Raw genomic sequence first — 20594 nt, forward strand, 5'->3', positions numbered from 1 at the left:
CTTTTGGAAGGAAATATCAATATTTTGAAAGGAAATATCGATACATGAAAGGCAACATCAATATTTTGAAACATAATGTTGATATTTTGAAAGGAAATATCAATAAAGGAAAGCAGCTTTGCCAACTCCTCCACAAATAATTGGGTGTTAGAACAAATTAAACCAGAACTATCACTAGAAGCTAAAATGATGAAACTGAGGTTATCATACTTTGGACACATCATGAGAAGACATGATTCACTAGAAAATACAATAATGGTGGGAAAAACAGAAGAGAGTAGAAAAAGAGGAAGGCCAAACGAGATGGATTGATTCCATAAAGGAAGCCACAGACCTGAACTTACAAGATCTGAACAGGGTGGTTCATGACAGATGCTGTTGGAGGTCACTGATTCATAGGGTCACCATAAGTTGTAATCAACTTGAAGGCACATAACAACAACAACTTCCACTGTGACTGAGGCTGGTCAGTTTTCCTGTTAGCTGGTCAGTTTCACGTGATGGAAAAGAAGGAAAGCTGCTTTCAGTGCCCCCTGACCTCCCCCTCTTTCTCAGCAAGCCTAAAGTCCTTAATATGGGCAAATCTCTAGTATCTAGGCTTGCCTTTTAATCATTTAATGGGTTAAAGCTACAGAGATTAGAAGGCAAGGCTAGAGAGTCTCACCCATGTTAAGGACTCTCTAGGGCTAGGCTTGCCTTTCAGTCTCTATTATAGGCTTGGCTTGCTTCCTCCCACTTGGAGCTTGGATTATTTTAGTGGAGGGGGTGCAGACAGAGACAGAACCCTGTGCTGTACTGTGCTGTGAGTAAAATAATTTTTTAAAAAATTGAGGGAACATTCGAGGGGAAAAATCTGGTGTTGGAAGAAAGCTGCTGAAGTTCAGAGCAAACAAGATTGCTCCTCAAAGATGAAGAATATACAGACCATTGAAAAATCTGGTACTAAATCTGAATTCAGTAGAATTCTTGCCCATACTTAGCATTGATAGAAAAGAATGAAATAGGATCCTTAGTCAAGCTTTACCAACAGCACAGTCCAAACCATATCTACTGAGAAGTAAGTCCTGTTGAGTTCTATGGGGCTTAATCCCTTAGTAAGTGTATTTATAATTACAGCCTTTAGGGACATCCATCTTTACTCCTGAGTGCTCCCAACTAACTTCACAACACTAGACTCCCTTCTTCCTACAATGGCCTTCTGGTGCCTGGCCTGGCCTGGGGGCACTTAAACCTTAAACCCTTCTTGTCAGAAGCAAGCACGCAAGATTAAATGTTCCCTACCCAGGCTCCCTAAATAGGTGAGAAGGAATGATTCTCTAACTTCAGCTCGACCTGGGAACAAAATCTTTTAGTTAAGATTTCTATCTTAATTTCCAGTCAGAGAAATGTTTTTGTTTGAATTGTATGCTCCAAGCAACTGCTGTTCATGCTTCATGTATAATCCTTAATGACATCACTAGGGCCTGCCCCTGTGACATCACTAGGGCCTACCCCTGAAATCTCAGGGGTTTGGATGGTTCTAACCTGGCAACCCAATATTAGCTTGGTGATGCTGCCACCTTTTGAGGTCTGAGGGGCAGTAGCACATACAAGGGTGTTCCTTAAAATGCCCCCCTAGCCCTGGTTATGGAACTCACAGCCCTCAGAGGTGTATCTGGCACCATCAATGTACTCTTTTCAGTGGTTAGTCAAGATGAATCACTTTGCCCAGTCATTTGGGACCAGATGAGTTAATCTTTTAGAGTAATCTTTGTGTTTTAATTATGGTTTTAAGTGGTGTTTTAATGTTATTTAATATGTTTTTTTGAATGTATGTACCCTGTCCTAGGACTTTGTGATGAAGGCAGGTAACACATTTCAACAAAGAAATAATAAATTTAGTAGAATTTTTAAAACTTTTTTTTAATAACAGCACATACTATTGTGGTATCTCTGATTGTTGTTTTATACCATAAAGACTTCACATCTCAAGGATATATGCTTATATCTGTACAAGAAGAAATATTTAAAACAGGTGAAATTGCTTTCACTTATCATGAACATGTCCTAACATGAACGCCTATAAGAAAACCATAAGAGGGGAAAAAAATGCTAGAATTCACAGGATATCAGATAACTCTCCACTGTTGTGTGAGTTACTTAATTTGAATGTCAACTCAAACACCTAAATACTACCTTACCCATGGGACACATTTATCAATAAAAAAAAAATCCTGTCAGCAATTTGAGGGACAAGGCAACTTCTGAGCTTGCTATAATAGTGCATGAAAATATAGGAGTTGGTAATGAGGAAAAATAGCATAAAAAAATAATAAAGGTAGTTCAACAGTAAGTGTCCTCTACTAATATCTTTGCGGTTTGGGCTTCACTAACCTCTTATATAGATGGAGCAAATAATCAGATAGCAACACCCTGTTATGAAGTGTGCAATTTGCACACAAGCCTTCAGTTCTCACATGCAATCCTGTTTTCAGAACTTTTGGTTTTGAACCTGAACATACTCCAGAATTTGGCACCTCAGAGGTCGACAAGGACATCAAAAGTGATTTTATTCTATCAACAAGGAATTAACATACTTATATGTAAACAATTTAATTAGCTCAGACTTTCACAAACAGCACATTAACAATAGGCTAAGTTTAAAAGAATTTAAGATGAATCAACAAAGATACCAGTTCTAAAAGCATGCATGAAAATACATAGCAAAACTAAGATGCAGTAAAATTCATCGGAGAAAGACGGGGAGATATAGGCTGAAAGAATCGTGATAAGCATTTATTCATATGCCGCCTTCCCATAGTTAAATGCTACAAGGAGAAGAAAATTTGGCTCAAGAGGTGAAAGTGGTGTCAGAAAGAAAATGGGCTGAGTAAGGCCCCCTGCTTTAGAAAGAGAATGGGAGGTTGGCAGAGGAAGAAAGGAATTTGCATCATGATTTTGTGGGGCTTTGGGGAAGTGTTTAGGGCAACAATCATAAGTAATCAGTTGAGAGACTTTTGGGACAATGCTAGAGGATGGGCTGGAAGTAATGAGGGAAGGGGTTTTGGGAGGGAAATATTCAAAGAAGAGAGCCTAGCAAAAGGGAAAAACAGGACCACAGGAAGTTGCCTTATACTGAGGCAGACTGTTGGTCCACCTAGCTTTGTATTTTCTCTAAACTGACTGGCAGCAGCTTTCCAAAGTTTCAAACAGTGAATATCTCAGCCCTACCTGGAGATGCCAGGGATTGAACCTGGACCTTTCTGCATGCAAAGCCGATGGTGTGCCACTGAACTGCAGCCCTTTCCCAAAGCTTTTTAAATTTTAGTTATGAGGATCCTTAATTTCTGTTATCTATTTTAAGATTTGAAAACAATTCAACAATTTGTATCACAGTTTACAATCTGAATTTATTTATCCAGAGAGTATGCGTATCACCTTCCACAAAGAATAGAAATGACTTTGAAGTGTCCAAGATACCTATAAATTCTCAGTTCATGTTAATGGAAGCATAGTCTTTGAAACAAACTGAGGTTCTAGTGAAGACATGCTTTTTAAGATTGGTTCCCAATCTTATGCTAACTATTCTTAAGGGAGATGTAAATTATTTGAAGTATGTCTTCAAGAAATAAGTTGTAAACATACATAATAAGACCAAGGTTATGCTAATATTTAGTAAGAAACTCTACATTTCTGTAATGGTAGAATAACGTCATCCTTCAATAAACAGACTAAAACTAAGCAAGACTTCTTTTTAGAATTTGTTCCAGTTTTCCTGTCCATCAGATAATTTTCAGTTCTCCAATAAGGATGATAGATGAAATAATTTAAATGTTACTTCTTTCAAAATATTAACTGATTAAAAGCACATCTTATATCTTGATCCCAAAAAAGGATAAATAATCAGAAAAAACTGTAGTTCTGACACTAATTATGTTACTGCATAGAATTCACTTTAGCGCTGCTGGAGTGAACTAACTTGAATATGTGGTAAAATAAGTTTTTGAGAGGCATATATCATAAAACTTCTGCTATTGTCTTTATGGCAATTACTGCATTATATGGTAGACTACACAAATGGACTTGTAATAGTTAATTCACTAATAGGCAAAAAACCTTGCGGTTTAAGAATGTACCTATAGCCCACAGCTATTTCTATCAAACTTTAAAAAGCAGGGAAATTGGGCAGCTATAGTGAATGCACCAGGGGAGTAGGAGACCTGAACTCCTCTCTGAGATACTGTACTGCCCTACAAATTGGTCAAAATGCAAACACCATTTGGGTTGGTCTTTCACAGTCCAATCCACTTCCTATGTAGCTTGGAAGAATTTGGTAACGTACCTCCCAGCATATGGTGAGTGGTGGCAACACCTGCCATCTCCAAAGACAGAGAATTATATTTTTGTATGTTTGTTGGTGGTGTTCTTACTTTGCTTCTTTTCTGTGTTACTACTGTTTCTACAGAGAATCTAAACTAGAAAATTTTATTTTCCTCATTATTCATCCCAGAAATCTCTGTCAAATTTATTTTTATTAATTTCAGCGCCTTTTTATTGGTCAGTGTCATATGATGGTGGGCAGCCTTTTGTGTTTCAAATTGGAGGTTATGTTCTATTTCTAATTTGGGTGAATTAACAGTAGAATCTGAAACTGTAGTTTGATGTAAAATCAGACTGGATTCTAATATGTTGCTCCTTCAGCAATGACTCTAGCTGTTGGGAAAAAGAGGATGCATGTTTTCATCCTGCTATGTTTAAACCACTTTATTTAAGGCAAGGTGGGCACGGTCAATTAAAAACATAGAGCACACCTAGCATTTTGCTAGAATATATTTCACCTCCCACTGTTTTATCTTGTGCAAATTGACACGCTCCTGAGGTCCACTGGAGACTATTCTGCAGAAGTCAGTGCCATTATTATATTTGGAGTTTTTTCAGTGTAAATTTTGCAAAGTGTTGCTGTACTTCACATATTCACAGAAACAAAAGAAAATGATTTTCTATAGGAAACTTCACTAAAATTGCAAAGGAAATCAGACATATTCAAAGTGACCATCTGAACTATATCAACTGTCTTAATGTTGCTTCCTCCCTGCTAAAACAAGATCAGCACAGCACATGTCTTCTTTCTGTTATTTGGGCTGATTGCAGGTGTTGCCACCACTCACCATATGCTGGGAGGTACATGTTACCAAATTCCTCCAAGCTACGCAGGAAGTGGATTGGACTGTGAAAGACCAACCCAAATGGTGTTTGCATTTTGACCAATTTGTAGGGCAGTCCAATATCTCAGAGAGGAGTTCAGGTCTCCTGCTCCCCTGGTGCATTCACTATAGCTGCCCAATTTCCCTGCTTTTTAAAGTTTGATAGAAATAGCTGTGGGCTATAGGTACATTCTTAAGAAATGAACCTACCCGTACACCACGCTCAACATCCAAGGCCCTCCTCCGGGTGCCTACTGCGAGGGAAGCTGGAAGTCTGGCAACAAGGGAGAGGGCCTTCTCAGTGGTGGCCCCCAAATTATGGAATGACCTTTTCGACAAGGTGTGCATGGCGCCAACACTGTTATCTTTTCGGCGCCAGGTCAAGACTCTCCTTTTCTCCCAGGCATTTTAGCATATGTTTTTAAATTGTTTTTAATTTTTTTTTAATTGTGTTTTTAAATTTTTTTGTGTGTTTTAAAATTTGTATATTTGTTTTTAATGTTTTTAATTGCTGTAAACCGCCCAGAGGGCTTTGGCTATGGGGCGGTATATAAATGTAATAAATAAATAAATAAATAAACCTGTAGGAAGGGAAAAAGATTGTTTAAAGGTGCCATCTAATCACTTAGGAATTTGAACACCTCAGAGCCTGTGTTGTGTGCATTCTGACCCTTATTGTGTCTCTAACATAGAATTTAAATTAATATCACATCTTAGATTAGGAAGTGCTGAAGGATTCAGTGATAGTTAAACACAGTAATAATTAGATGATAAACTGTACTGATGTATCTTGCAGTATCATAATAACCAATAGTATACACAGTTTTATGAAGAAGAGTTGGCAAGTTCATAGGTCATATCTTTCCATGGGATTGTCCGTAATCGTGACTTGAGCATTCTTTTAATGCCCCAAACCAATAAGATACATCTGTAGTAGCATCCAGTAATGGCCAATGACAGAGAAGAGTATTGGATTGTTGATGTTACCTATTAAGGCTACTCTTATGTTGTTCTTATGATAGTAACTTTACAACATAACCCAGAAATCAAAAGTACTTGAATTTAATCCAGTTTTTAATCCAAGTAACTTGGTTTTAAATAATTTATACTTGTTATTAAATAGTCAACGTAGAAAAACATATACTTGGATTTTGATTGACTTCTTTGTTTTTACTTGGCAGGAAATGGAAAACAGTGAAACAGAAACTCCTGACTCAACTTATGCCCTTTGGTCTATAACTTCGGAAAGAAATCTTGGAGTTTCAACTTCACCACTGTCTTCATATCAAAGGAGTGTAAATACTACAGTACTGAAAAAGTATGTGAGTACAGTCAACACAGCCACATCTTTTCTTTCATGACAGCGTTAGAGCCCACTGTCCCCTCTCCCACGACATCTTAATACTTTACAAAAGATCAAATTCACTTCTTGTTCCCTGCCTTCAGCTTTTCTCTCTTTCTTCAATTTTGTCATGACCTTGGGATCAAATTCGCCTTCTTTAGGGGATAAGATCGAGGACTCAGAAGGGGAATTGTACACAAGGCCAGCCCAAGAAGTGTATCTGCAAGATGAGCCTGTGATACCAGTGCCCCTCCAGCTAGAGGATATCACATTGCTATCCTCTGACTCAGAAGCCCCAGTACAACTAGAGTTCACCCTGCCCTTACTCCACCGGAGTAAATGGGTACTGGAGCAGACTGGGCCCCTTTAATTGAAGAGGCACCTTTCAGTAAGGTAGAGCTTACAATTGAGACCGAACTACTGCTCCTGTACATTGCTCATTCTAAGGCTGACCGTTGCTGAAGCAACATCAGAATTCTGCTTTCTTACAGCAATCAAAATCAACTCATTTGAAATGTGGTGTTGCAGGTACCATGGACCACGAAAAAGACAAATAATTGGGTGTTAGAACAAATTAAACCAGAACTATCATTAGAAGGTAAAATGATGATGAGGTTATCATACTTTGGACACATAATGAGAAGACAGAATTCACTAGGAAAGACAATAATGGTGGGAAAAACAGAAGGGAGTAGAAAAAGAAGACCAAACAAGAGTTGGATTGATTCCATAAAGGAAGCCACAGACCTGAACTTACACAATCTGAAGAGGTGGTTTATAACAGATGCTATTGGAGGTCACTGATTCATAGGGTCGCCAGAAGTCAAAATCGACTTGAAGGCACATAACAGTAGTATTCAGCCTGAGCACTGCCTTGCCTCAGATGAGGTCAGCACTTTCGTCATAACAAACTCATCTCTTCAGATTCCTGAAATGTACTAAGGCCCAACTCTTCCTGTCTCATTTTTCTCAGTCTAATGTCATATGATCCACTTCTCCTTCTGTTCTAGCGAGTGTGCAGCACTCACCTGTGTCTCTTCCTCATTTCTGTAATTTAAAATGTAAATGCAGTTCATAAATCTTTTGCTGTTTGCTTAACTCTTCTCCTGTGCCAGCACGGGCACATCTGAAGGGAGAAATGCACTAGTTGCTAGCATTATTGATTATAATAAGGTAATCTAAAAGTGTTGTATCAGTTGGCTTACATGTAATTTAACAAAATTAATTGTTCCTGGTCTACTTGAAAAAAGTAAGCCTAAAGCTTAAGAACATAAGAAGAGCCTGCTGGATCAGGCCAGTGGCCCATCTAGTCCAGCATCCTGTTCTCACAGTGGCCAACCAGGTGCCTGGGGGAAGCCCGCAAGCAGGACCCGAGTGCAAGAACACTCTCCCCTCCTGAGGCTTCCTGCAACTGGTTTTCAGAAGCATGCTGCCTCTGACTAGGGTGGCACAGCGCAGCCATCACGGCTAGTAGCCATTGATAGCCCTGTCCTCCATGAATTTGTCTAATCTTCTTTTAAAGCCGTCCAAGCTGGTGGCCATTACTGCATCTTGTGGGAGCAAATTCCATAGTTTAACTATGCGCTGAGTAAAGAAGTACTTCCTTTTGTCTGTCCTGAATCTTCCAACATTCAGCTTCTTTGAATGTCCACATGTTCTAGTATTATGAGAAAGGGAGAAGAACTTTTCTCTATCCACTTTCTCAATGCCATGCATAATTTTATACACTTCTATCATGTCTCCTCTGAACCGCCTTTTCTCTAAACTAAAAAGCCCCAAATTCTGCAACCTTTCCTCGTAAGGGAGTCGCTCCATCCCCTTGATCATTCTGGTTGCCCTCTTCTGAACCTTTTCCAACTCTATAATATCCTTTTTGAGATGAGGCGACCAGAACTGTACACAGTATTCCAAATGCGGCCGCACCATAGATTTATACAATGGCATTATGATATCGGCTGTTTTATTTTCAATACCTTTCCTAATTATCGCTAGCATGGAATTTGCCTTTTTCACAGCTGCCGCACACTGGGTCGACATTTTCATCGTGCTGTCCACTACAACCCCGAGGTCTCTCTCCTGGTTGGTCACCGCCAGTTCAGACCCCATGAGCGTATATGTGAAATTCAGATTTTTTGCTCCAATATGCATAATTTTACACTTGTTTATATTGAATTGCATTTGCCATTTTTCCGCCCATTCACTCAGTTTGGAGAGATCTTTTTGGAGCTCTTCACAATCCCTTTTTGTTTTAACAACCCTGAACAATTTAGTGTCGTCAGCAAGCTTGGCCACTTCACTGCTCACTCCTAATTCTAGGTCATTAATGAACAAGTTGAAAAGTACAGGTCCCAATACCGATCCTTGAGGGACTCCACTTTCTACAGCCCTCCATTGGGAGAACTGTCCATTTATTCCTACTCTCTGCTTTCTGCTTCTTAACCAATTCCTTATCCACAAGAGGACCTCTCCTCTTATTCCATGACTGCTAAGCTTCCTCAGAAGTCTTTGGTGAGGTACCTTGTCAAACGCTTTTTGAAAGTCTAAGTACACTATGTCCACTGGATCACCTCTATCTATATGCTTGTTGACACTCTCAAAGAATTCTAATAGGTTACTGAGACAGGACTTTCCCTTGCAGAAGCCATGCTGGCTCTGCTTCAGCAAGGCTTGTTCTTCTATGTGCTTAGTTAATCTAGCTTTAATCATACTTTCTACCAGTTTTCCAGGGACAGAAGTTAAGCTAACTGGCCTGTAATTTCCGGGATCCCCTCTGGATCCCTTTTTGAAGATTGGCGTTACATTTGCCACTTTCCAGTCCTCAGGCCCGGAGGAGGACCCGAGGGACAAGTTACATATTTTAGTTAGCAGATCAGCAATTTCGCATTTGAGTTCTTTGAGAACTCTCGGGTGGATGCCATCCGGGCCCGGTGATTTGTCAGTTTCTTGAACTGCACCCACAAGGCAAGCTAACATCAAATATATTTCCCTGCATGTCCCACATATAGAATAGGATTATGAAGTCATGCCATTCATAATCTTAGCAAATAAATGCAATGAACCATAATAATGTTGTACATTATCTGCAAACAGATCATCTCGGTATCTTAAAGCCTTTTAAGCAGAAACCTTATCCCAGTCAACATCTGTAATGGAATTGTTTTCAAGATGCTTTTAGTGTTTTATTGCCCATTTGCAGCTCTGGGCTCTTTGTGGGAAGAGCGGGATATAAATTTAATGAATAAGTAATAATAATGTTGAGGGTGTTACTAGTTTAAAAGAAATATCTCGGCTAAGATCCTGAAAACCTTGCTCATGCATAAAACCAGGAATGCATGTGGAATTGGTTGTTTTTTGTTGTTGTGCAGCTCAGTCAGCCAAACTATAATGAGGTCCTAAAGTGTGAGTTATTGATCTGATACTGAATAGTTCCTTTTCTCTTGGACAAGATGTTACACTTGTAAGTGTTAGGTCCAAACCCAACAACGCAAGCTGTCACTGCCCACTCAGCTCACATACACCCGGGAAGGTGTGGAGTTGAGAGCATTAACCCAATACCAGAGGCCAAGAATAACACACACAATGTTTACCTTTGCAAAGGGGTCCCAAGACCTTTCAGCAAGATGCCTTTCAGAAGTGGGAACCCCGTTTATTGTAAGTCAAGAGATTATATAGACTTTCCCCAATGGTTACAGAAATGGGGTGCAATTAAACAGACGTCATAAAGTAATAGAAAGACACTGCTAGACAAAGTAATCCTTAAGATATGGTAAAAAAGGGTGCTTGGGATAAGGAAAGTAGTAACAACTAGTTTCCAACAGACATGGGCTTGCATATTTTCTACTGTCCTTGAGATAAGTGCTTGGAGCTACAAGAACAAAGAACAGATAGAATCCAGGGAGGCCTGTTAGCAAGTGGGACCATTAAAACAATGCATACACTCAAGTTACACTTTTACATTTCTAAAAGCAAGGATGTCAAGGCCTACAATTATGTAAAGTGGGGCATAGGAATCTCATTGTGATACAGTTTGCAACATCATGTAGAACTTGGGGGTATGGATATGTATGAAGAGCAGGAAGGGAAATATAATTCCAGATAAAACAGGCTTTTATTTGCTTAGCCACTGGAGTGATTTGGGGTCAGGTCACCAAGAAATAAACCGATATTTCTTTATATCAAATGAGTATTATTTCCAAACCCTACATAAGGGATTCTGACAGAATTTTGTTCTTCACTTTGGGCAGGAGGATAACCAGACCAATGGCAAATTCAGCACATAATCAGTACAAAGCTCCTTCCAGGATATTATGCCCCCAAATATGTCTGTGGTGTATACTTATGAAACTAATTCTAAACTCTTAATCTCAAGAAAAGATTTGTTATTATACAGAAGGTATAGATACTGTATTTCAGTGGTAGAGTATGTGCTTTTCATGTAGGAGGTCCCAAGTTTAATCCATAGAATATTTAGGTAAGACTGGGAAAGATCATTGTCTTAAACCCTGGAGAGCCGCTGCTAGTTAGTGGTAGTACAGAGCTAGATAGACTGGTGGTCTGATAGTGGTAGTACAGCAGCTTCATATGATGATATATGTGTGTTCAAAAGATAAAGAGAAGGACAAATAAAACAGTGTATTGGAGCACATTTCCTTTAAAAATAACATTTACAATGAGGCTGTTTAGTTTGGGGCAGAGGAATAGAACATGACAAATTATAAAAGAGCTATAAAGTGAGAAATCTATGTTTGAATTCCTGAACTTTTAAATTTTATTTTACATTTAAAGCAGCTGTTGGGGTGCTCTGATTCTGGTTGAGCACTGGCACTCGGGAAGAGGGTGTTTAATATTTTCCCCATGCCACAGTCTAAATTTCACATGCACACACAAGCTGCTACAAGCATCACTAGAGAAAGTTGTGTGTGTTGTCCCTTTATTTCTCTTCCAATGGCATTGTCAGGAATTCCCCTGGTTCCTCAGCCTCACTTCTCGTAAAGCAAGCTTCTGTAACCATTTCGTTGCCACCAATTCACACAGAATACTTCTTTGAACCCTCCTTGTAGTGTGTATGGAAGGCTTTAGGCATGAGATGGCACCATCACTGAGAGTCAGTATAAATCTTGAATTATGTTGTAGGTTTATTAAAGGGATATTATCTACAAAAGGGACTAGGGTTGCTTATTTTGGGACTTTATAGGTGCTTGCTGACAAGTTCTAAAGTCTCCAAAGATACTGTTGCTGACATCAGCCTCCAAGTGGCTCTCCTCACAGGCCAGTTTCCCTCAACCTTCACCCCAGCCAATTCCTTCCACAGGCCAGTTGTGGGCTAATATGCCTCCAAAGCTACTCTGGTTGCTCTCCTGCCTGTGGGACAGTTTAGCTGGTGTTGTATCCCCACTTGTGTCACTTCCCTCTGGCAAGACATTACTTCAGGGCAGCCCCTCAGGTTCACTCAGTCATTGGCTTCCTTCTGATCTTCACCAGACCATGATTAATGACACTCTGGGTAATTATATATAGGCCTCAGTCCTTCCCTCAGCTATTTTCACCAACCCATTCCTCACTCTGTCACCAACAACCAACTTCAACTGCCCTTTCTAACTGCTAACTCCCTGACTGACAGTTAACAGGCAACTGCCTGGAACCTCCATCTAATTGGAATTTACCTGATCAGGCCCATCTACTAGAATCTTAAACCGGTTGTTTCTCTCACTTCTCAGAACCTGTCACCAAGCAATCATTGCAAGCAGGTTTGCAACAATGTACCAAAACAAGGCCTAGTGGCAGTCACTGAGGTCCTATAATCTTTTTTAAAAACACAAACACATATCTAGCATTTCTCCACAGGCGCTAAAAGCAGCTTTGAGAGGGAAGGTGGTTTAGATCTGGAAAACGATGCACAAGACAGGGTTTCCTCTAGTGCATTGTTCAATATAAAAATCAGAGCCCTCCACACTTGCTTTAAAGTTCATTGGGGTGTGTGCGTGTGTGTGTTTTATAAAAGGCTGGGATATTCAATCATATGTCCTGCTCAAAGTCGAGAGATCCAGTCTCAGATGCGGCTGTGATTTTTTTCTCTTTTTATTAAAGTTACAGTTACATCAAAAGCAGTGTGCCTCATTAATCTAACTACACTTTGTAGGAACTTTTCCCTGACTATGACTAAGCATGTCTTCGCAGCACTACAATGTTGATTCAGCAAATAAACCCATCCCCTGTGCCTCCTTAAGAAGTCTGGGTTTTCGTGTGAAGCCACTGGTTCCTCCTTAACAACAGTTGAAGTTCTCTCTTCTGCTGCCAGCACGAGTGGGGCAAAGAGGGCTGGCTCTCAGCTTCTTCCTCTGGGAGTTGTGGGTGGTCAGCTCGCTCAGCCGTGGGAACCTGCAGGGCACTTGGCTGGGAAATGTCAGATGAAGCCGGCGGCGCCTCAGTTGTGGGCGCAGGAGCTGGGGTTGAATCTAACAGAACAGTCTCCAAAGGGACGGTCTCCAACAGTTCTGGTTGCTCTTCAGGGGGGGCAGAAGTGGGGGGACGTGAGGTGTCAGTGACTGGGATTTGCACGCTCTGAGAACTTTCTCTGCTGCATGTCCCTACCCCCTGCTCATCTTCCCAGTTCTCAATGTCAACAGTCTGATGCCTCAAAGCCTCCCCTTCCCACCTTAGTCACCACATCATGGATCTCTCACATTGCCTTGGCTTAGGGTTATGTAACATGGTTAACATACAGTAATACCATGACATGTGGTGATGGCCACTAACTTAGATGGCTTGTACAAAAGACTAGTGAAATGCCCACAAATGGTGGGAATATGTAAGGAATACCTATACAGTAGGGCCCTACTTGTCAGCATTCTGCTAATACGGCAGTGCCAGCGGGGCGATCAGCTGTAGGATGGGGAGCTCCAGTCACCGCGCTCCAGCTGACAGCAATCAGCTGGAGCGTGCAAGCTCCCCGTGCTCCAGCTGATTGCATGCTATAGCTGACAGGGATCAGCGGGAGTGCGCGAACTCCCCGCACTACTGCTGATCCCTGTCAGCTGGAGCGCAGCGGCTGGAGCTCCCCATGCTACAGCTGATCACGCGATCAGCTGTAGGGTGGGGAGCTCACGCACTACAGCTGATCCCTGTCAGCTGTAGTGCGGGGAGCTCGCTCTACATCTGAGTAGGGCCCCACTTTCTGGCGGTTTTCACTTTTTGGCGGGGGCCTGGAATGGAACCTGCCATATGAGTGGGGCCCTACTGTATTGTTTGTTTTTCAGAATGCCACTTTATTCTTGACCTTTTGCATTTGTGCCCATTAAACTTGACAACCTTTCCCTCGTTCATTAATGTGAAGTCTTTTCATTGGTAGACATGCAAATTGTAAAACAGGCCATAAATCAGAAAATTAAATAAATAAAAATTTGCCTGAAATAAAAGCATCCCATTTTTCATTACTATACTATAATGGCTGCTGATGTCACAAAGGTAGTATTTTGGTAGTCCATTGTGAAACTTGACAAGTAGAGGGATTTTTAGCCCATTGCAAAATCAGGTCCAAACACAACCTTTGTCCAGTTCTGTAGGTGTTTGAGACTTGCAGGGAATATAGGCAGAGTTTAGTCACAACATCAAGTCATAGGAGACAGCATACAGCATCTTGGGCAGTTCCAAGAAGCCCTGCTAAGAAGCTACTAGAGAAATTGCATCTGTAAGGACCTAGAGCCAACTAAAGCTCCAGGTAGACTGATTAAGCTTGACTTGTAGTATGCTCTGCTTCCTTGGAGGAGCTGAATGTCTGGCTAATGTTTGGGATTAAGTACCTTATTTTGGTAATCTGTGGCTTTGGCAAGGCACTATAGGAGACTTATCCTCTGGGTCACAGGATGGTAGTAGATGTCTGTGCTCTGGCTAATACTGGTGGTTCCTCCTGAGGAAGTAGCTCAAGATCTTCAGATCATGGATCATGACACTTGTGTGATGTCACTTAGAGCATGATAGATGGGTCCTGAAGGTCCTCTGGTGCCCAATACTCACCCTGAGACATAGCCTGAGCTTCCCCACCTTCCTTTTTTTGCTAAAACTTGTCTGGTGACAGCTACCAAATTACCACGAGAGTACACATGACAGAGCCTTCATCAGATGGTCTTGCCACCTGCTTTTGACACCATCCCCAAGATAAAAAACCACAGAGGCCGCATTGCTGCTGCTACTGAGAGGTATGTCTGGGTGAGAATGGAAATGATGTGGCAGGACCAAATCCATAAAAGGCTTGTGATGTAGACTCCTTGGGTTCACCAACCCCTTTTTGATCCTAGGCAATAATGCTCTTTCTAGGGGGAAGGGGCATTTGGGAAGGGAACTATATTATACAGCAGCAAGAGGGGCTGTATACTATAGCGAGCATGGATTTTTTGCATTCCGCAATGTTAAATTGAAAATACCCCCATGACATTCTGATGCTTCCCATAAACTCATTTCAAAACAAAACCTTACAAAACTTATACTCTTGAACTCAGAAACGCTTGCTTAACAACCCTCTAAGTTTTCATGGCAATACACAAAACAGAGAGAATCGAGAGTTCAAAGTGTAAAACTAGGGGGGGAAATCCAGACCCCTTTTGGACTTTTTTCTGTCAGTGGTCTTATAAGTTGTTGAAATCATTATAAATCAGTCATGTTCACACAGGATCTGTAATCTCATGCTCTGACCTTCTTCTGCAGCTTAAAAACAAAAAATGCCTGGCTGATTTTTCATTAATTTAAGAAATTTAACTTTGAAGTCAATGATAAGCACAGGCATGCTCAGTAAGAACCAACTGTCAGTGATTAACAAGCCAGACTAACAGCTGCCTGGCTAATAAGGGGGCCACACCAGACATTGATTCCACTTTAAACACGCCTGGCTTCCCCCAAAGCATCCTGTGAATTGTAGTTTCTGAAGGGTGCTGAGAGTTGTTACGAGACTCTTATTCCCCTGACAGAGCTCCAGTGCCCAGAGAGGTTTAACAGACAGCTCCTCTTCTGGGGATTGTAGCTCTGTGAGGGGAATAGGGCCTTTCCTACCTTCACAACCTACACTTCCCAGGATTCTTTGGAGAAAGCCAGGACTGGCTAAAGTGGAATCAATGTCTGGTGTTGATGTGGCCAGGGACAGCTTTGGTTTAAATTTGGGTGGGAGACAACATGTGCCTGCTATACAATAAAAAGGTGGGGGGAAACTCTGAAAAAGGATGATCACAATGTTTTCCTTTTGGAAAGGAAAAGGGCTTTCCCTCTGCCCTGTGCCCACCCACCCAATCTCATCCCTTCCACCTTACACCCTACCCCATCCCCTTTCTCCCCTCCCCTTTCCCCTCCTCCCCCTCCCTGCGCCTTCCCCAGGTCAGTTAAACCTATCCTAACCATGTGTGTATAGGAGTAAATGAACAAAAAGCATGGAAATGATCAAATCTGCCCTCCTCCTCCTTCCTATCCCCTTTCCTCTTGCCCTTTACCTCCTGTCCCATCCCCCTCCCAATCCCCTTCCCCCTTCACCTCCTCCCCTGTGGTCAGTTCCATCTATCCTAAGCATGATTGCACAGGAGTAAATCCCATTTAACTCAATCATGAAAATGAACAAACCTGCCTTTCCCCTCCCCCTCTCCTCTTCTTTCCTTTCTCTTCTTCCCTTCCCCCTCTCCTCTCCTCCTCCCTTCTTCCCACTTCTTTCTTCCTCCTTTCCTGCCCACTCCAGCCCTCTTTCCCTCCCCCTTCTCCTTCCCTGTAGTCAGTTTCACCTATCCTAAGCATGATTGCAGAGAAGTAAATCCCATTGAACTCAATAAGCATGCAAATGATCAATCCATTCTCAGCAAACTTGCACAGGATCCCATTTCTTACCTCCCAGATTAAAAAGCAAAAAACCCCCCAGACACTTGTGATTTAAGAACATACAGTACCTATAGCCAACAGATATTTCTATCAGACTTTTAAAAGTGGGCAGCAGTAGTGAATGCAGGAACAGGAGACCTGACCTCCTCTCTGAGATATTGTACTGCCCTACAAATTTGTCAAAATGCAAACACAATTTGGGTTGGCCTTTTACAGTCCAATCCACTTTCTCTGTAGCTTGGAAGAATTTGGTAACGTGCCTCTGAGCATATGGTGAGTGGTGGCAATGCCTGCAATCAGCCCAAATAACAGAATCAAGACATGTGCTGTGCTGATCTTCTCTTAGCGAGGAGGAAGCAACAAGACATGATATACTTCAGATGGTCACTTTAAATGTGTTTGATTTACTTCGCAATTTTAGTGAAACATTTTCTTTGGCTTCCGTTTCTGTAAATATGTGAAGTATAGCAACACTTTGCATAATTTACACTAAAAAACTTCAAAAACAATTGTAGAATAATGGCACTGACTGTTCTGCAGAATAGTCTCCAATGGGCATAAGTGTCTCAGTATGCACAAGATAAAACAATGGGAGGTGAAATAGATTCTAGCAAGTTTCTAGTTGTGCTCTATGTTTTTAATTGACCATGCCCACCCTTCCTTAAGTGGGGTGTCATAAGCATAGCAGGCTGAATAAATTCATCTTGGGCAGCTTATAGGTACGTTCTTAAACCACAAGGTTTTTTGGCCTATTGTACTTGTTATGTGCCTTCAAGTCCATTACGACTTATGGCAACCCTATGAATCAGTGACCTCCAAGAGCATCTGTCATGAACCACCCTGTTCAGATCTTGTAAGTTCAAGTCTGTGGCTTCCTTTGTGGAATCAATCCATCTCTTGTTTGGCCTTCCTCTTTTTCTATTCCCTTCTGTTTTTCCCAGGATTATGGTCTTTTCTAGTGAATCGGGTCTTCTCATTGTGTGTCCAAAGTAAGATAACCTCAGTTTCATCATTTATTTAAGCTTCTAGTGACAGTTCTGGTCTAATTAGTTCTAACACCCAATTATTCATCTTTTTTGCAGTCCGTGGTATGCGCAAAACTCTCCTCCAACACCACATTTCAAATGAGTTGATTTTTCTCTTATCTGCTTTTTTCACTATCCAACTTTCAGATCCATACAGTAGGGCCCCGCTTATACAGCGGGTTAGGGACCAGGCCCCCGCCGTAAAGTGGAAATCGCCGTAAAGGGGAACCCATTGACTGTAATGGGTCGCATCGCGCGAAAATGCCGCAAAATGCCGCAAAACTGCAAAATCGGCTTTAAAACGGGGAATTTCCCCTGATTGAAAGCTGCCGCATCAGTGGAACGCCGTAAAGCGGGGCCCTACTGTACATAGAAATCGGGAATACCATGGTCTGAATGATCTTGACTTTAGTGTTCAGTGATACATCTTTGCTTTTGTGACTTTTTTCAGTTATCTCATAGCTGCCCTCCCCAGTCCTAGCCTTCTTCTGATTTCTTGACTATTGTCTCCATTTTGGTTAAGGATTGTGCTGAGGTATTGATAATGCTTGACAACTTCAGTGTCCTCATTGTCAACTGTAAAGTTACATAAATCTTCTGTTGTCATTACTTTAGTCTTTTTGACGTTGAGCTGTAGTCCTGCTTTTGTACTTTCCTCTTTAACTTTCACCCGCATTCATTTCAAATCATTAGTGGTTTCTGCTAAGAGTATGGTATTGTCTGCATATCTTAAATTATTGATATTTCTTCCTCCAATTTTCACACCTCCTTCATCTTGGTCCAATCCCGCTTTCTGTATGATATGTTCTGCGTACAGATTAAACAAATAGGGTGATAAAATACACCCCTGTCTCACACCCTTTTCTATTGGGAACCAATCGGTTTCTCCATATTCTGTCCTTACAGTAGCTTCTTGTCCAGAGTACAGGTTGTGCATCAGGACAATCAGATGCTGTGGCACCCACATTTCTTTTAAAGCATTCCATAGTTTTTCATGATCTACACAGTCAAAGGCTTTGCTGTAATCTATAAAGCACAGGGTGATTTTCTTCTGAAATTCCTTACTCTGTTCCATTATCCAACATATGTTTGCGATGTGATCTCTGGTGCCTCTTCCCTTTCTAAATCCAGCTTGGATGTCTGGCATTTCTCACTCCATATATGGTAAGAGCCTTTGTCGTAGAATCTTGAGCATTACTTTACTTGCATGGCATATTAAGGCAATAGTTCAATAATTACTGCATTCCCTGGGATCCCCTTTCTTTGGAATTGGGATATATATTGAACCCTTCCAGTCTGTGGGCCATTGTTTAGTTTTCCATATTTCTTGACAGATTTTTGTCAGAATTTGGACAGATTCAGTCTCAGTAGCTTGCAGCAACTCTATTGGTATACCATCTGTTCCTGGTGATTTGTTTCTTCCAAGTATTTTCAGAGCAGCTTTTACCTCACATTCTAAAATTTCTGTTTCGTCATCATATGGTTCCTCCGTCAATGAATCTCTCATCCTTGCATCTCTTTTATAGAGTTCAGTGTTCTGCTTCCATCTTCCTTTTGTTTCATCTCAGTCAGTCAGTATGTTCCCCTGTTGATTATTCAACATCCCTACTCGTGGTTTAATTTTCCCTTTTCTTTTTCTAATCTTTTGGAACAGGGCTCTTGTTATTCCCTTTTTGTTCTCCTCTTCTATTTCTATACAATAACTATTGTAATAGTTTTCTTTGTCTCTACGTAGTAGTTGCTGTATTGTTGCATTTAGGGTTCTGACTGTGTTTCTGTCTCCTTTTGCTTTTGCTTTCCTTCTCTCTTGAACCATTTTAAGAGTTTCTTCAGTCATCCATTGAGGTCTTTCTCTCTTTTTAAATAGAGGTATTGTCTTTTTGCATTCTTTCCTGATCATGTCTTTGACTTCAATCTGTAGTTCTTCTGGTTTTCTGTCAACTAAGTTTAAAGCCTCAAATCTGTTCCTTATTTGATCTTTATATTCTTCTGGGATGTTATTTAAATTGTATTTTGGCATTATGATTCTTTTGTTGGTCTTCTTTAGCTTTACTCTAATTTTCGATATGACCAGTTTATGATCTGTACAGCAGTCTGCTCCTGGTCTTGTTTTCGCAGAAAGTGTGGAACTTCTCCATCTTCTGTTTCCAATTATATAATCAATTTGATTCCTATATCGACCATCTGGTGATGTCCACATGTCGTCTTTTCGGTTGCTCAAAAAATGTGTTTGCAAGAAACAAATTATTGGCTTCACAGAATTCAATAAGTCTTTCTTCTGCTTCCTTTCTGTCTCTTAAGCCCCATTTCCCTACAATTCCTACTTTTGCATTCCAGTCCCCCATGATTATCATCATATCTTGTTTTGGTGTGTGCTCAATTTCCTCATGTACCTCTGCGTAAAATCTCTCCAGTTCTTCTTCTTCTGCATTTGCCGTTGGAGCGTAGACTTGGATGATGGTTATGTTAATAGGTTTCCCGTTTAATCTCATTGATATCACTCGCTCAGACCTTGCGTTGTACCTCCTAATTGCTTTTGCTACATCACTTCGCACTATTAAAGCAACCCCATTTCTTCTTAATTTCTTATTTCCTGCATAAAATATGTTGTAGTTGCCTAATTGAAAGTGTCCCATTCCTATCCATTTTAATTGACTCACGCCAAGTATTGTAATGTTGATACATTCCATTTCTTGCTTGACGATTTCTAACTTTCGCTGGTTCATGCTTCTCACATTCCATGTTCCTATTGTGTGCGTCGTACCTCTCTGGACTCTCCTTTCGCATCTGTACACATCAGCCTCTGAGCTTCCTTTTGGCTTTGATCCAGCTGCTTCATAAGTCACAGTGCTACTCGTACTTGTCCTTTGTTCTTCCCCAGTAGCTCGGTGAGTGCCTTCTGACCTGGGGGTCTCATCTTCCAGCACTATCTTGTGTTGCGTTTTGGATACTCTGTTCATAGGGTTTTCGTGGTGAGAGGAATTCAGAGGTGGTTTACCATTGCCTTCCTCTGAGTTTTATTTATTTATTTATACCCCGCCCTTCCTTCCAGCAGGAGCCCAGGGCAGCAAACAGAAACACCAAAAACTCTTTGAAACATCATTAAAAGACCTTAAAATACATTAAAACAAAACAACGTTAAAAACTTTTTTGAAAAAACTTTAAAAACATATTTTTTAAAAAAAGGTTTAAAGA

General features: G+C 40.9%; 1 protein-coding gene across 1 annotated transcript in view; it reads left to right on the forward strand.

The window, feature by feature from the left end:
- Positions 1-20594, forward strand: part of DCDC1 (doublecortin domain containing 1) — a 574603-nt gene that overhangs the window by 16813 nt on the left and 537196 nt on the right. Inside the window, 1 exon segment of the mRNA XM_061610560.1 lies at positions 6365-6501. Coding sequence (XP_061466544.1) covers positions 6365-6501 — 137 coding nt within the window.

The sequence above is a fragment of the Rhineura floridana genome, chromosome 2 (assembly GCF_030035675.1).
Source record: "Rhineura floridana isolate rRhiFlo1 chromosome 2, rRhiFlo1.hap2, whole genome shotgun sequence".
Lineage (NCBI taxonomy): Eukaryota > Metazoa > Chordata > Lepidosauria > Squamata > Rhineuridae > Rhineura > Rhineura floridana.